Genomic DNA, 15872 nt, shown 5'->3' with positions numbered 1-15872 from the left:
AACGTCACAACCATCTTCTGGCGACTTTTATTTACGAAGGTCAACATTTGCAACCATCTAATTGCTCCAACAAGTATTTACAGATCATAGAAAGCGTGTCACTCTCTGCAAGTCACCAGCAGGACAGTATTAGGTTCTGTCTCTCTTACTCTCAGGATATAGATTTCAACTCCCTTACAATCTAAGCCTTTGAAGCAAATCCAAAATAGGTACTTCATCATCATCATCAGTGATTACTTAAAGAGCCAACTCAGGTTACTGTTTAATAGTTCTATGATGAGAAAAAGAAGCTGCTCTTTCCCCAAATGCTGTTTTAAGAGGATAACAATCCACTCTCGTGTGTGGCAGCGCTCCGCTCGCCTCGCTTGCTGCATCCACCGTTTCTTTTTACAGGCTTAACACTTGATAGCTTGTTTTGATTATTCTTCTGTATTACAAGAGAAGGTAAAGGAACAACAGCACACAGTGAGGATCAAAACACCATACAGAGGAGCTACAGAGTTTGAGAACTGCAGGTCAAACCCTCTTCCCCATCCGCCACGGGAGACGGAGCGGGAAGGTTCCGACGCTGTGGGGTGCTGAGCACACCCTGGGGGTTCGTTTGTCCTGGCACTCTGCTAACAGAGAAAAAGCAGAGGCACCAAAGGCCTCGTCTGGAGCAGTTCCCCAAGGGCAGGACTTGCTCACCCTCACTCAAGGTTCCTGGAAACACTCTGCTCCAGCCTGTCCTAAAGGAAAGGCATCGTGGATCCCATGTGGAACAACCAGCCCACTGCCAGTGTGGCTGTGGAATGCAGCCTCTCTCATGCCACTTGCAAAGAACTCTGCCTGCTCCATTCATCCCCAGAGGAGTAAGGTAAAATCTGGCTGCCCACAGGGAAACCTTTACACACCCAGGGAGTGAGTACACCTCAGAACTCCGTTCCAATGGGAGCGAGCACAACAGGCAGAGGGAGCTCAGACACCTTTTGACCAGCACAGTCCATGGTGCAATTCCTGCTGACAGAACTGGAAGCAGGATTCCACCCTAACTATGGGAAAGAGTGTGTTTATGACTCATGCAAGAAGCACTGCACACACATTTGTGTCTATTTCACAGAGAGGCCGAGGTTGGACTGGCAGCTGCAGGTCACCTCCTCCAGGCCCCTGCTTGAGCTGGTGGCCAGGAACCACATCCAGACTGGAGATTCCCTACCCAAAAGAGTCCTGATCACCTCAAACATTTAATTTTCACCTGAAACAAAACTATACAAGCTAGAATCTGTGATAGCAATCAGACCTAATGTGCAGATAGCATCAACTGTGGGGATGAAAAAGCCCTGATCTGTTGTGGGGGGAGTTTTGTCTCGACACCCTTTTAGGATCCTTACCATTTCTTTGCAAGTTGCCTACAGACATACAAAATTACTTCAAATATCTCCTACACCAAAGAGGATCTCATTTGACTTTGTAACTATCCATAAAAAATAGATGCTCCAAAATCTTGGTTCACAAAATATTTCATTTGTTTACTAAAATGAAATATAGAAACTGTCAAAATACATCTATAAACTCCCTGTCAGGGGTCGTGAAGGTCACCACTGAGCTACAAAATATACCAACCCTCTACCTGTTTTCAATAGAATATCTTCTTACAAAGATTCTGCTGCTTTGCAAAATAATCAGCTACCTTACAAAATGAACCTGGAAGTTTTGCCCTACCTTCAGCACAGAAAGCATAGGTTAGAACCTCAGTCACCCTTTGGTATTTATCTGTTGTGGTTTTTCACTCTCTCCTCCTTCTTCTATTTGGTTTAAAGGTTTCAAAGCCACAGGAGAATCTCCAGGCAGAGCAAGATGAGGGTTTAGTTGTACACAACCACCAGCACACCATTTACTCTTCAAGATGCTGATCAAAGCCCAGAACAAAACTCCTTGTGAAATCGTTCTTCAGAAGCTTCTGCCCACCAGCACTCCTTCTGCCAACACTTCCAAACCACTGGATGTGTCCAACTCTCCTGAGAAAGCTCAACCCCTTCTTCCCTGTGCCTGGGATGTTTTCAGGGCTGCTTTCAGCAGATCCTTTCCAAACTGGATAAACACAGCAAACACTGGGGAAAAGAAACCCCCACCCTTAATCTGCCAGCTGAGAAGAGTAAACATAAGTTATACCTCTAGCAAAGAATCAGCTTTCTTCTTACCATCTGCACCTGTAAAGGACAACTTACAGGCTAAAATAAAGGTATTTACATACAAGTAACTGAAAAAAAGGACTGAAAAAGAGAAAGAAAGCAAAACATACACTGGTTATAAATGGTGCTAATAATGTCAGCTATGGCAAGGGTTCCACATCACCCACGTTTTCAGTGTAACCAAATCTCGCCCTGTCACGAGAGGCGTTCGCAGGAACTGCCCAAGGGATTCTCACCACCCGCCTTGTCCAGCGCCACTGTCCTCTCACTGCAGAAGCAATCCTGACTTTGAGCAAGTTTCCAGTTGTGCCAGCAGGAATTTGGGTGAGGTTTTCTTGTTTTCTTTGTGTACTTTGTCAGCAACACGCTGTAAATAACATCCCTGTAGTCTCTCCCTTGTGAAATCCAGGTAGAAAAGTTTCAGTTTTGACCTTTCATCTAGTTTAAAAAAATTCAGCATATAAAAAAAACCCAAATTGTTCTCCTCTGAAATTTCAACAGTCCCACAGAAGTTTTGGCTTTCCTTTCCTTTTCTTACACGCTTTTATGGCAGTAAAGGTCCTTCAGAGTTTTTAGCTCCTCGATTAGAGTTTTGTTCTGATTCTCCAGGACCGCAACTCGGTTTTCCAGACACTTGACGTACTCTTTCTTCTTCCTGCGGCATTCCCGGGCAGCTTCTCTGCAACAGACAAGCAGAGGTGTTACTTTAGGTTTGAGATGGGTGTGTGGTTTTAGGAACACTGATTCTGACCAACAGGAGAGGAGGGAGCAGGTGGAGCAGCCACGAACACAGCGCATGGAGAAGCACGCGATAGGTGCTGGGTGTGAAATGCAGCAGGGGCTGGTGACACACGGGGGAGTCAACCTGCAGGGAAAGAGCAACTCAGCTCTCTCTTGTTCAACCTCATGAGGTGCAACAAGGACAAGGGCAGAGTCCTGCAGCTGGGGAGGAACAACCCCCTGGCCCAGCACAGGCTGGGGGTGACCTGCTGGAGAGCAGCTCTGCAGAGACCTGGCAGTGCTGGGGGAGAATAAACTGACCATGAGCAGCAACGTGGGCTTGTGGGCAAGGAGCCAATGGCAGCCTGGGGGCAGCAAGTGTGTGGGCATCAGGGCGAGGGAGGTTCTGCTGCCCCTCTGCTCTGCCCTGGGGAGGCCTCAGCTGGAGTCCTGTGGCCAGTTCTGAGCTCCCCAGCTCCAGAGGGACAGGGAACTGCTGGAGAGAGGCCAGTGCAGGGACACCAAGATGCTCAGGGCACTGCAGCATCTTCTGCTGAGGAAAGGCTGTGGGACCTGGGGCTGTTCAGCCTGGAGCAGAGGAGACTGAGCTCAGGGGGAGCTCATGAATAGCTCCAAGTGTGTCCATGGTGGGTGGCAGGAGGTTGGGGCAGCGCTTTCTGCTGTTGGACCAGGACAAGGGCTGATGGGATGGAGCTGGAACACAACCAGTTGCATTGAAACACAAGGAAGAAGCATTTCAGTGTGAGCTGAGGGAGCCCTGGCCCAGGCTGCCCAGGGAGGGTGTGGAGGCTCCTTCCTTGGAGCTCTTCAATACCCCCCTGGACACGTTCCTGTGTGACCTGACCTAGGTGGGAGCTGCTGCTGCAGGGGGTTGGGCTGGATGAGCTCTACAGGTCCCTTCCAACCCCTCCCATTGTGTGACTCTACGACTCTCTAAGCTTGTGTGAGACAAGATGTCTCATGTTTTGGTCAGAGCTCCCAATGTTCCAAAGTTACCTTGGCAAGACTCCTGGTTTGTCCTTTGAAGATCTACTTCAGAACATTAAACCAACAAACCAAAGCACTTACCTGTTCTTCATCAGCCTTATTTCTCGTTTCAGCTGTGGGTCATCTGTCTTACTTGTCTGTGACGTGAGAGTGACAGGAGATGTCATCACCACGGCCTGTGGCAGGGAGGTGGTGGTCGGCGTGGTGCGGATCTGGTAGGTCTGCATGTCCCCGGAGGCGGCTGGCAGCGCAGGAACCAAAAACGTGCTGGTGTTAGCAAGCGCCACCTGGGGCACTCAGGGGTTCTTTTGAACCGCTCTCAGAAGCTGTACTCACTCTGCACTACCACCTGGTTGCTGGGAACCAGGATCTGCTGCCCGTCAGAGGTCTGTGCGTACTGCAGGATGGTCGTCCCGGGCTGGGAGCCGCCGGCGTTGGTCATGGTTAGTGTCTGCAGGCCCGGCACGCCGTCGGCGCTGGGGCTGGACAGCTGGAGGCCGTTGGCAGCGATGGCAACTGCAGGAAGAAAGGAACATGCACCACAGTGTTTGCAGCTGGATGTTCCAGCACAGATGCAGACCCAGCTGGAGGCTGCACGTCTGTCTGCACGGCTATAAAAGAACCTGTCGGTTTTGAGAGGCTTTTCTGTCGCCTTCAACTTGCTGCTGGGTCCTTACTGAATGTGTGGGGTGGGAGTGGCAAGAGCTGGTGGTGGGGGCAGTCACAGGGGTGACACAGGGGTCACAGGGACTGCCCAAGCCAGATACCAGCTCCATGTAGACACTCACTGGCCACAGCTGGTGGCTTCTCTGTGGAAACATTCTTAAAAAAGGGCAAAAACTCCAGAGAGGCAAAAGAGTGAGGGGGCAAGTGAGAGGAAGGGAGGGAGAGGACTGGGTGCCAGGGCAGGGGGCTCTGGGGTGTGCAGGCACCACCTCTGCTGGGTGACAAAATCAAAGGAACAAATCCCTGATGCCACAGGAAGACCTTTTCATTGAATCACAGAATGGGATGGGTTGGAAGGGACCTGTAGGGCTCATCCAGCCCAACCCCCTGCAGAAGCAGCTCCCACCTACATCAGGTCACACAGGGACGTGTCCAGGGGGGTGTCGAAGAGCTCCAAGGAAGGAGCCTCCTCACTCTCCCTGGGCAGCCTGGGCCAGGGCTCCCTCAGCTCACACTGAAATGCTTCTTCCTTGTGTTTCAGTGCAACTGGTTGTGTTCCAGCTCCATCCTATCAGCCCTTGTCCTGGTACAACAGCAAAAAGTGCTGCCCCAACCTCCTGCCACCCACCATGGACACACTTGGAGCTATTCATGAGCTCCCCCCTCAGTCTCCTCCAGACTGAACAGCCCCAGGTCCTGCAGCCTTTTGTTCTGGCCTTATGATATATATATAATGGTATCTTCACTGCTCTTGCATTTTGGACTAAATCTAACAGCAGAAGATTGCTGTACACTGCACAACAATGTCCTTTCCATGCCTTGGCTTCATGTGCAAACCTTAAGATAGACTGAGTTTATGTGGAGTCTTTAGATACCAGTCTGTTTGCTCTATCTTCACTGACTGCTACATAAACAACCAAACCTTTTGAGTTTCATCTTAATCAAACATGATGACAACAAGAAACCCTTTGTTTGGAGGCAAGATGCACACAAGATGGTCCCAGCTCAGGTACCTATTTTGTGTAACGTACTGTACTGTCCAGTGCTCGTCTGGTAGATGGGCGTGGGAATGGACATAGAGGTGACAGTAGAGACACCAGGACTCTCCTCATCTCCTTTTCTATCCCTGGTATCTTCAGAAGAAAGATCTTTCAAAATTTTCCTATGGAAGAAAGAAGAGTTTGTCAGCTCTAAGGGTTGGCAAGAGCTACAAGCTCCAGCAACAGCAAACGCTCAGATGTGGATGTTCATCAGCTTTTGGGAGGAACAACGTTTTGTGTGAGGTCCCTGCCTCAAACTCCTCCTGGATTTACATTCCTGGACTTTATATTGCCTAGTTTCTTCACTTAAATATTCAAATCATTTCTTGAGCTCAGAGCACTTCAGGTCAGCTGCTGATGTATAAAGTGTGTGTGTGTGTGTGTGTGTGTGTGCAAATGGGCACAAATTGCTGACGCTCAGCTCTCAGCCTCAGCTGTCTGCAGGGGTAAAGCCTGCAGTGAAACCCTGCCCCATTGGCAGCAGATTTCAGCAACTCCCAGAAAAACAGTGTGCTGAAAACCAGCCCTGCAGCTGCATCCCTTCATTGCAGGAAAAGCTGCACCAGAGTTTCCATCCCCAGCACTTTCCAAGGAGATACCATCGGCCCCAGAAGAAATTTTTCTGATTTACAACTTGAGCCTCTAATTTGCTCAAGAACAGGCTTTGTACATCCAATTAAAACCAGTTTGCTCTGTCTGATGTCAAAATCAACTGAAAAGGAGCAGATTGCTACAGAGAAGTTGAAAACTTAAAGAGCTTTTGCTCTTTCAGCAAACAGCAAGACTTCACATTTCATTTAACTCTTGCACAGCTCCTCAAACAAGCCAGATCCTGTGTAAGGACAGCCTGTGGAAACAGACACAGGTCTCTTCAGAAGCTGAGCCAACAGAAGAGTGAATTTAAGGCACCTTACCTGGGGCCACCTGACCAGTCAGTGGCCATTCTATGGAGAGAAAAGCAGAACAGAGAACTCCCGATGCCAACCCGCACGGCTAAAGAGCTCTCCCATGGAAGAGCTCTCTCTGCCTACAGCTCCCATTTTCCTCTCCTGGACACTTTAAATGAAAAGTCAGAATTGCTCTTTCCCACCACTGCTTTTGACTAAAATCCCTCCTAAGCTACTGGTCCTGGTACGTAACTCCAGATGAGGGAAAGCCGTCACGAAGCACTGTGGATGACACATTCGAACACTGAAAAGCAGTGGCAGAAGTGGGAACACTTATCCCTGAGAAGAGCACCAGGCAGCTTCAACAACTTGTCTTCTAAAATTCCCAGAACCTTCTTGTAAAAACCATGAAGTCCTGTGTGAAGTTTCTGACACATGTTACCCCCACATCACGCTGACGCCGAGCTCTGGCCAGTTAAGTCCAAGCTTGCTTGTAGGAAGCGATAGCTAACGTGGGAAGGTTTACTAGTGTGAACAGGTCCAATGCATGTTTCAAGAGAAAGAAAACAATCTAGAGGCTGAGAGAATAAATGAAGCTGTTCAAAGAAGCTGCTGTTTTGGTTTCAAATGAAAACACAAAGTGTTTTAGGTGTAGCACTTACCGGTACGACGGGCGGCGCGCTAAGATGCCTCGAGCCTTCTGTGAAGAGCCGATGCTGTCTGATGAGTCCTGAGAATCCTCACTCTCAGACAAAGACACCTGAAACACAGATTCCATGGGCTTACCCAGAGCAGCTCTGGATGAAATATCCACAAGAGATGATGTGTTTTAATTGCACACGAGGTGAGGCTGCAGGAAAGCGACCCAAATGCAGCCAATTACAAAGTGAAAGGAAAAAGAAAGGTGGGTTTCTAGTTTCAGTGCTAGCTGCTGTTTCTAGCAGTTATCAGATTGTTACATTGGTGAGGTCATCATGAAACAGACATCACCACTACCCACCCCCACCTCCACCCCAAAAAAGCTCAGGAGATTCTCCCAAACTATCCCCTTAAGGGCTGAAAAGCACCCCCCTCCCCCCACCTGAGGCCGGTGGTTTTAGCTGGGATCAACTGCAGATCTAAAACATGAGGGTAAAGAAACACAAGTGGCTTCTTATTCTCATAAAAATCACACCAGCTGATGTGGTCTGAAAAGGGAGAGCCACTCCCAGCCTTAAAGGAGAATCAGGAACACCATTCATGTCCAGGGAGAAACAGACACGAGACTTGAAATGTTTACTGCAGTGGGTTTTGCTGGTCACAATGCAAGAGGCAAATGAAAACAATACTGAAGGCAGCAGCAAAACATGCAAAGTATTATCTACAGTTTTCTCATTCCACTATTGGTAGCTGTTAAGTTTTCCTCTGATGCCCCTTATTAAACACGAGCTACCAAAACATTGTTATCTGTGTGCCAGCAGCAGAAAGGCAAGAAGAATGCACACAGCTCTGGGAAAAGCACTTCTCACTCAGCTGCTGCTGCAAGGACAGAAACAGCAACCTACTGCCAACAGTGGGTTACTTCCCCCCCCAACTTTGAGCAACAAGGCCACAATGTTCCTAAATCATAGGGGGAAAAAAAGAAAGAGTAACAGTCAGAGGGGACCCTGCAACTAGAACAGGATGATGGGAAAGGGATTAACAGAGACTCAAGTAACAACAGCCTACTAAACCAGATGCTTGACTGTTTGCAGCAAAGTGAGAGGTGTTTTCCTTGCCATGATCTGAGGTTACAGCTGAAAATGCATTCTAGGCTTAGTTTTGGTGGTTCATCCAGTTAATGTCGTGTGAGCAGATCAGCACAGCACAAAGGATCAGCGACAAACACACACATTTCAGCAGAGTCCTTCCAGTCACTGGCTGGTTTCAGTTATCTCACAGTGTAACTCCAACGCTGTGCTGCACAGAGGGCTCTGCAGCCAAGCCCTGATGAAGCAGAACCACACTGTGAGCTCCCCAAAGGCACCTCTCTGAAGTGGCTTGTACAAAAATCACATGGCAAATGAGTAAGAGACACGAGCAGAGCACTTTGGTACCACAGTATGCATGAGGTAAGCAATCAACAGTCCATCCACTATCATTTGGGTCTCCCTTTACCAAACACACCTTGTTCTTCACTGAGTTGTATCTCTGTTAAAGGCACTGACTTGTGGGTTTGCTTTGTTGTTTATGAAGGGAGGCAATGTCTGACAGTTTAATCTCAACTCCAAAGGCAACTTCAGCACCACAAACAATTCCCAACCTAAAGGATCACCGAGAATGATGTATCCCCAAAATGCTGCCACTGCATTGCTCTCACTGAGCACAGGGCCAGAAGGGGCTGCAGAGTGGCAGAGGAGCCTTTACAACCCATGGAGCACAGGGGGCTCAGCTGTTTATCAGACATTCTGTAGTTACCTGCACTGTTTGCACCTGAGGTGAGTGGATTACCGAGGAGGACTGAGCCGTCTGAATGACTCCCTGGACCTGGACCTGTTCTCCAGGAAGCTGAACAACTGTCAGGGGAGCAGGACCTCTCAGAGACATCTACAACAAACCAGAGAGTCATTAACAAAAAGAAAAACCACCTTTGTTCTGCAGAGTTCAGACAGTCTGTACACAGGGAGGAAAAACTAGTGGAGAACATGCATCAGCAGAAGCTTCTTTGAAGTCTAGTTAAGTCACAGAAGGGATCCTTTAAAGATGCACCTTTTTGAGGTGGTATCTGCATGTTGGTCAAGGGGAATATGAGTGTGCAACAGATTCAAACAGATTAAAACCTTCCATCCATGCAGCTGTGAAGGAGCCTCAGTGAAGGAGACTTCTTCAGAGACACTGAGCACGACTGCTGCCACCTGACCCCAGCCAGGTGCACAAAGCCCCACATTTGTGGCACTTTTGGTTTTTTTGGGTGCTTTCATTCTCTTTTAAGAGTGTCTAGGTCTTGGATAAGCAGAAATAAAGAGTGCCTAATAAGTAGCCTTAATTCTCACTGAAGTCAACAGTCCAGGGCACTGAAATCTGCATCAAGACGAGATGATAAATAAACTGAGGTCTCAGGGCGGATCAGACTAACAGCAGCACAAGGTGGCAGGAATAACACACTGATTTGCTCTTCTGGGACTTATTTTAAGCAACTGGAATGAGGCTGTGGTTCAAGGATTTCACAGAGAAGAAATGACAAGAGTTGAGCACAGCAAAGGCTGACCAATCTGCTTGGAAATGGAAGGCACGGGGGCTGCACGAAGGACAGCTGGCATTTAGGTTTAATTGGCAAAAAGCTAATCACAGTTGCTGCTAGGTTTGTGTTTTGGATGTTGAACTGGCACAAGCCTTTGCACTTAAAAGCTGGTTAAAGTTGCTGCCTGGATGCATCAGTAAATAACCACTTTCCTCGAATTTCTTCACTAATTAACGTGGGACACAAGAGAAGGCGACAGGGTCAGTAAAGCTCACACAGCTGACTTTCCATTTGACACTGCTTTTGTGTTGTACATTGCAATAATCAGTTTCAGCCTCACACAAATGTGGATCAGAAGCCCTGCCTGTAAACAGCCACAGGAGGCTGCTGATCATCTCCCCTGGCTTTGCCTCCTGCAGTTATCTCAATTCTGCATCAAAACCCTCCGTGGGGTGAGCAGTGGATGAGGGAAACCTCCCAGGACAGCTTGTAGGAGCAGCCTTCACCTGGAAGGAAAAGCTCATCCAGAGGTAGAAAGTTGAGACAGGAGGAATTGAGGTTAAAGCTTTGAAAGTGCTGTTGCCTTGTAGTAAGTATGTCAGCTTTCCAACTTCATCTGATTTATTACATTAAATATATTCAGGCTGGGCTGAGCTCCAAGCGTTTCCATGGTGCTGAGCACCCAGGGTTGCCATCACCAAAAAAGAAGCTGTAAATGCTTTTTCTGGGAAATAAAAACCCCAGAAGTCCTCAATTCATTACTGAGCAGCTCCTGCATGTTGGGCTGACGGTGATTTCAGAGGAAGGACACTAAGAGAAAGGCTGAGCTGCGCTTCTGCATCGCACGAGCACGGAGATTCATTCTGGCCTTTTGCTCACAAACCATCTCCTTCACTTTGTGTTGCCCACCAACAAACCAGCACATCTCTTCTCAACCTTCTTTTGCTGTTTTGTTTTTCCTTCTCTGGCTCAAGAATTAACACAGTTTGTAGGTACATACACAAATGGCTCTTAACTACCTCCAATGTTTGCTGAGATTTGGCCCAGGCTTTACCTGTTGAGCAATATGAGAGAGCTGAGCTGCCTGTAGTGTTGTACCTTGTACGGCTGACGTTTGTGAAGGAGTCACTGAACTGTTGCTGCTGCTCTTGTGCACCTCTTCCATAATCAACTACAAGAAAAGGAAGGAGTGAGGCTCAGTTAGTGATGAATGGGAACAGATTGCACTGACGCTTCACAGAACCTCTGCACACGACGCCTTGGACACACTTCGTCAGCTCCTTGTCCTTTAATGCCACGTTCTGTTAGGGAACAGCTTTGGTCACTTCCCCTGTGACACCTCAAGCACTGTTCTGCCTTCTCATAGGGGCTGGAGGGGACAGACTCAGGGAAGCCCTTCCTTGGGCTCATCCCATGGCTCTGGGCAGGGCCCTCGGGGCTCAGAGCAACACCAGCCTCAGCCTGGAGCTGGAGTCCCACTGTGCCCTGACAACACCTACACCCTGACTGTCTGTCAGCACAACCTCCTGCTGAAGTTTGCTGTCAAATGTATTTACTCAACTTCCCTTTTTCATAAGCCATGAGACCCAGGAAGAAAGCCAAGATAAAGCATTTACCCTAAAGAATAACTGGCTCTAAGTAAAATATTGTACCCGAGCTACCAGCCAAAACTCCTGAAGGTGTGCAAAACCAAACCAGGGATCCAAAATCAAAGCAGAGAGCACGGGGTTTGGGATGTTTGAACCCTGCACAAGTCCCCCTGTCTCTGTGCAATGCAGTCAGCAGCTCTGACTCTCAGCTCTGTAACTGTTGGATGCCCTGGCAGCATCTCCCCTCCAACACTGGGGGATTCAGGGATGTAAAATGCCTGTTTTTAGGTGGGGTGAGGGGGTGGACCAGCCTAGAGCATTAAAAGATGATGGGTGAGTGTTAAACATTTTGTCACAGAAGGTTTGAAACTGTTGAAAGGACAGTTGCTATGAGACTGGAAATTACATTTCTTTCTGTGGAAATGTGAGTCATTGATTTTTCCCTACTGAGACAAACCACAGCTCTTGCAGCCTGACGTATACTTAGAGGGTAAAAAGTCAGTGCACACCAAGGCCAGAACCTTGTTCTTGCAATCCTCACTCATCTGAGGAGTCCCACTGCAGAACTCCTCAAATTAAAGTTACTAAAACAGGACTTTGTGGAGAGAAAACTGGTGAGACATCAATGGATTGGTGACACAGGGAGCTCTCCCTCACAGCATCAACCAACCTGCTTCCCAACAGCCTTACTGCTGTGAGCACAGGACAATTCATCCACAGCTCAAGCTGAAGCAGCAAAATGAAGCTCCACTTTGGGACACAAAGCTCAGAAGAGCTGGGCAGTGCTCCTGGAAACCTCCAGCTAATCAAGAGCATCCCAAGTGCCTTCGCTGGGGTGATCGTGGCTTCAGTCTTTAAGGAAAGAAAAATGAGAACTGAAGGAGTTGAAGCATCTTGAAGCTGTAAAAGCTGAAGGAATGCAGGGCAAGCACGAGGGACACAACTCTGTGTGCCCTCTAATGCAGTTTTAGTGTATTTATAAGGGAAAACCTCCATTTTTTACCCCTGCAAGGGGAGAGGCACCAAGTGCCAGCAGGAAACGGGGCACTGTCAAACTGAAATCCGGGCAGCAGCAAGAGCTCAAACAAATTTCCAGTGCTACAGAGAAACCCAATTCATTTCTGTACTGCCAAACCACACTCTGTCTCCCCTTCTGTCTCTTATTGGTTTTCCTCTGCCTCATTCTCCTGTGAAACACAACAGCAGCAGAAACAGGCTGCGAGAAACACTGAAAGCCACAGAGAGAAAACCACCCAAAATAAACAAAGCGGGGAGAAAGCACCAAGGTTTTTGCTGATCTTTCCCTCAGAGGTGTGAAGACTTACAGGAATAAAAAAGTATTTCCCCACTAGAAAGATGATTTTCAAGCTTAGTTCCCCCTCTGCTTGCTCTGCAACTGTTGAACTAAACATTGCTCCAGCATCTATGAACCTCAGTAAATAACACCGAGGGTTAGCAAGGGATTGTTAACGAGGTGGGTGAGCTGGAAGCAGCTGCAGAGTCTGGGGTGAAGGAAGAGTTTTACATGCCACAGAGTACCAAGGGAAGGGATTCATCAAAGCAATACCCTGTGTTTGATTAGCCAGGAAACCAATCAGTGTTCCAATCTGGAGGAGAACTTGTTTTTATCACCAGACAGGCGGGGATGATGCTCTTCAGAGTCAAAACCAACAACCCCCACGCAGCTACAGCTCGAAAGTGATCTGACTGACCTGGTTCTGCAACAGCAGCACTACACAGTTTGCTTTGATGGGCTTTTAAACTCGTGAGGATCCTTTAGCTGAGCCTTCCCCAGCCAAAGCAACTCTCCTGGCTTCCACCCTGAGGCTGGAGTCTCAAACACATCTTCCTTTTAAAGAGAAACAGGAACGGTGCATTTCACTCTGGGCAAGTTTAACGTATCACCCCAAAGCTCAGAACACCGTGTTCCTTAGTCTGAGCTGAATAAAACCCACCGAAGTGAAAAACCCAGCCTAAGGAATACCAGTTAAAAAGGGATAAGAAGCAAGCATTCCCAACAAGAGGGATGGGCCCCTGCAGACAGACTCTGCCTCTGCAGCAGGGATCTTCACTAGATGTTACTCCACATCCCACTTTTCTTCAGCATCCCACCAACAAGACTCTGCTCTTGTCCCTGCTGTTTTGCTCTGGCCCATTTGCAAGGCAGATTATCTGAGGTACTAATGGTCTCTGGTTAGATGCTCATAAAACACCCAAAATCCTGGATTCCCAGCCTCTGATGAAGCTTCAGAGCACAACTGGGAGGCAAAGGAAAAGCTAACGGGACAGAAAAGCTGCGAGTGAAGGCTGAGAGCACCAAAGGAACCGAGCTCTGGTTTGCCCCTTTACACCTGGCAGAGGAAAGGCCCAAATGACACTTCAGTGCTGAAATGCTCTAAGAGACAAGGGCTTAGTATTTATTTAAAGACTTTACAAAGTCAGAAATCCAAGAATCCGGGACACAGGGTTTTACTCTCCAATGCTGGGCGACAAGAGTCAAACAGCCACGTGCAGGAGAGTGACTTAAAACACTGGTGTAAGATTCCCTCAACCTGGTGAAACTTTGGGCTCTTTGAATGTCTCACAGGGAACTGTCTTCACCAGCTAAGACACTATTTGCTTAATTTTGCATTTAGGACACTTGGGGAAAGTTCTTTTCCATCCAGCAGCCTGACAGAACTCCTTGTTTCTTCCTCCAGGAATTCGTTGAAAGACAGAGGCAAAGGACAGCACATCCCCCTCCACCCCTGCCAGAAAGCAAGTGAGGAGCCTTGACTCAATGTACCCAGTTACAGCTTTTGGATCTCACTCTACACAAGAACAGTCCAACTCCAGCAGCACTTTCCATGTGCGTTTTCTTCCACTCCCTCCTTCCCTCCCTCCAGCCTTCTCCAGTGGAACGCAGCTCAGTGAGCGCTCCCACGACAAGCAGCTTCAGGAGGAAACGCCTGCAGCCCTGTGTGGCATTGACATAGGGACCTCGCTCTTTGTGAGGGGAAAACATCAGCGACACCGTTTACAAACCACTTGCATGTGCCTTGGGTCACCTCGACACCCGCTGCGCTCAGTGCCGGGAGACACAGCGCAGCGAGACGGCGCTCGCTCAGATTAACGGGGGAGAGGGACTCGCTGTCCCCGAGGGACACCGGCCGCGTTCAGGGGGTCTCCGGGCAGGAGCCCCCCTCTGCTGCGGACCGAATCAACCCGGGCTCAAGCGCGTCCCGAGAGCTCCGCGCCGCAGCCCTGGGGGATTCCCTCTCCCCACCCTCAGCCCCCCGCGACCCCTCCCCGGGCCCCGGAGGCTCCTCCGCGGCGCTGCCCCGGCCCCGACGCCCGGAGCGGGCCGCGTGGCTCCCGGGGCCCGGCGCTCTCGCCGCGGCGGGGCCGGGAAGGGCCGAGGCGGGCCGCGGCTGAGCGGAGAGGCTCGGCCGTCCCCCCGGGCCCGCACGGACGGCGCCGGGCGCCGAGGGCAGCGGCGCGGCCTGGGCCCGGGGGCGGCGGGAGCGGCCGCGGCGGAGGCGGGGGAAGGGGCGGGCGGGCCCAGGGGGAGGGGGCGGCTTCCCCAGCCCGGCCGCGGCTCGGCGGCGCCCGCTCTTACCTCAGAGGCCCGCGGGGCCCCGCCGCTGGCCGCGAGTCGTCAGAGCCGCCGCTGCCGCCTCAGCGGAGCGGCGCCGGCGGCATCGCGCACACGGCGGGCGCGCTGGGCGGGCTGCGACCATGGAGGCCCCGCCGCCGCCCGGCCGAGGAACACCGACCATAGAGTTCCGGCGCCTCAGAGCCCCGGGCAGGGCAGGGGAGGGGCAGAGCGGCCGCGCCGGCGCCGCCTCCGCACGGCGCTTCCCGGCCGCGCCAACCATAGAGAGGCAGCGGCAGAGCGCCGCCGCCGGCCGCAGCGCGGGAAGCGGCCGCGGGCGGACCCGCATGGCCGCGGCCTCCGGGCGCCGCCGGTTCGCGGCCGCTTCCCCGACGGGACAACGCGCGGCCCGTTATCGGCCCGTTATCGGCCCCCGCGACGCGGATGGGCACGGGAGCGACGCGATGGGCAGCCCGCGGCCCGCACAGGGGACGCACTGCAGGAGGGGGCCTGGCAGGGCCCGCGCTCAGGAACAAGCGGCAGATGGTGGGTGGCAGGAGGCTGGGGCAGCGCTTTCTGCTGTCGGACCAGGACAAGGGCTGATGGGATGGAGCTGGAACACAACCAGTTGCATTGAAACACGAGGAAGAAGCATTTCAGGGTGAGCTGAGGGAGCCCTGGCCCAGGCTGCCCAGGGAGGGTGTGGAGGCTCCTTCCTTGGAGCTCTTCAGCACCCCCCTGGATGAGTTTCTGTGTGACCTGACCTGGGTGGGAGCTGCTGCTGCAGGGGGTTGCACTGAACGATCTCTGAAGGTCCCTTCCAGCCCCCACCCTTCTGTAATTCTTGGTGAAAGGAGGGGAGTGGATTTGGGCTACAAACAACTAAACAGCCCAGGTCCCGTTTAGGGCTGCGCTGAGACAGAGCAGCTCCTGTAGCACAAACCCCCATCCCTGGACCCTTCTCCTCTGACTCTTGGTACCTTTTGCCTTTCTACATCCAGGCAATGCAATGCACCTG

At 50.7% G+C, this 15872-nt stretch overlaps 1 protein-coding gene across 3 annotated transcripts; it reads right to left on the bottom strand.

Annotated features, from left to right (window-relative positions):
• Positions 1–4: 4 nt before the first annotated feature.
• Positions 5–14992, bottom strand: ATF1 (activating transcription factor 1). 3 transcript variants are annotated; one of them, XM_062015467.1, is made up of 8 exons: positions 14879–14992; positions 10746–10862; positions 8929–9057; positions 7155–7252; positions 5579–5727; positions 4236–4415; positions 3981–4140; positions 5–2850 (listed from the first exon to the last, which is right to left on the bottom strand). In XM_062015467.1, exons 2-8 carry the CDS (start codon positions 10854–10856, stop codon positions 2706–2708), a joined length of 972 nt encoding a protein of 323 aa, XP_061871451.1. In that variant the 5' UTR covers positions 10857–10862; positions 14879–14992; the 3' UTR covers positions 5–2705. The 3 variants fall into 3 exon arrangements, with proteins under 3 accessions (XP_061871451.1, XP_061871452.1, XP_061871453.1); XM_062015468.1 differs by having other exon boundaries at positions 5597–5727; positions 14879–14991; XM_062015469.1 differs by lacking the exon at positions 14879–14992 and having other exon boundaries at positions 10790–10862.
• Positions 14993–15872: the final 880 nt, after the last annotated feature.

Source organism: Colius striatus, chromosome 26 (assembly GCF_028858725.1).
Source record: "Colius striatus isolate bColStr4 chromosome 26, bColStr4.1.hap1, whole genome shotgun sequence".
In the NCBI taxonomy this organism is placed as follows: domain Eukaryota; kingdom Metazoa; phylum Chordata; class Aves; order Coliiformes; family Coliidae; genus Colius; species Colius striatus.
The sequence above is the reverse complement of the archived record's forward strand: the minus strand, read 5'-3'. Positions and strand labels throughout refer to the sequence as shown.

What these genes read in the sequence shown, in the direction of transcription:
- ATF1 (XM_062015467.1), bottom strand. Translation starts at nt 10,856, where the DNA reads ATGGAAGAGGTGCACAAGAGCAGCAGCAACAGTTCAGTGACTCCTTCA. An exon ending in TCTCTCATATTGCTCAACAG is followed by an intron (nt 9,058 to 10,745) that starts GTAAAGCCTGGG and finishes GGTTTGTTGTAG; the next exon opens with ATGTCTCTGAGAGGTCCTGC. An exon ending in CTCAGGTGCAAACAGTGCAG is followed by an intron (nt 7,253 to 8,928) that starts GTAACTACAGAA and finishes TCTGTGTTTCAG; the next exon opens with GTGTCTTTGTCTGAGAGTGA.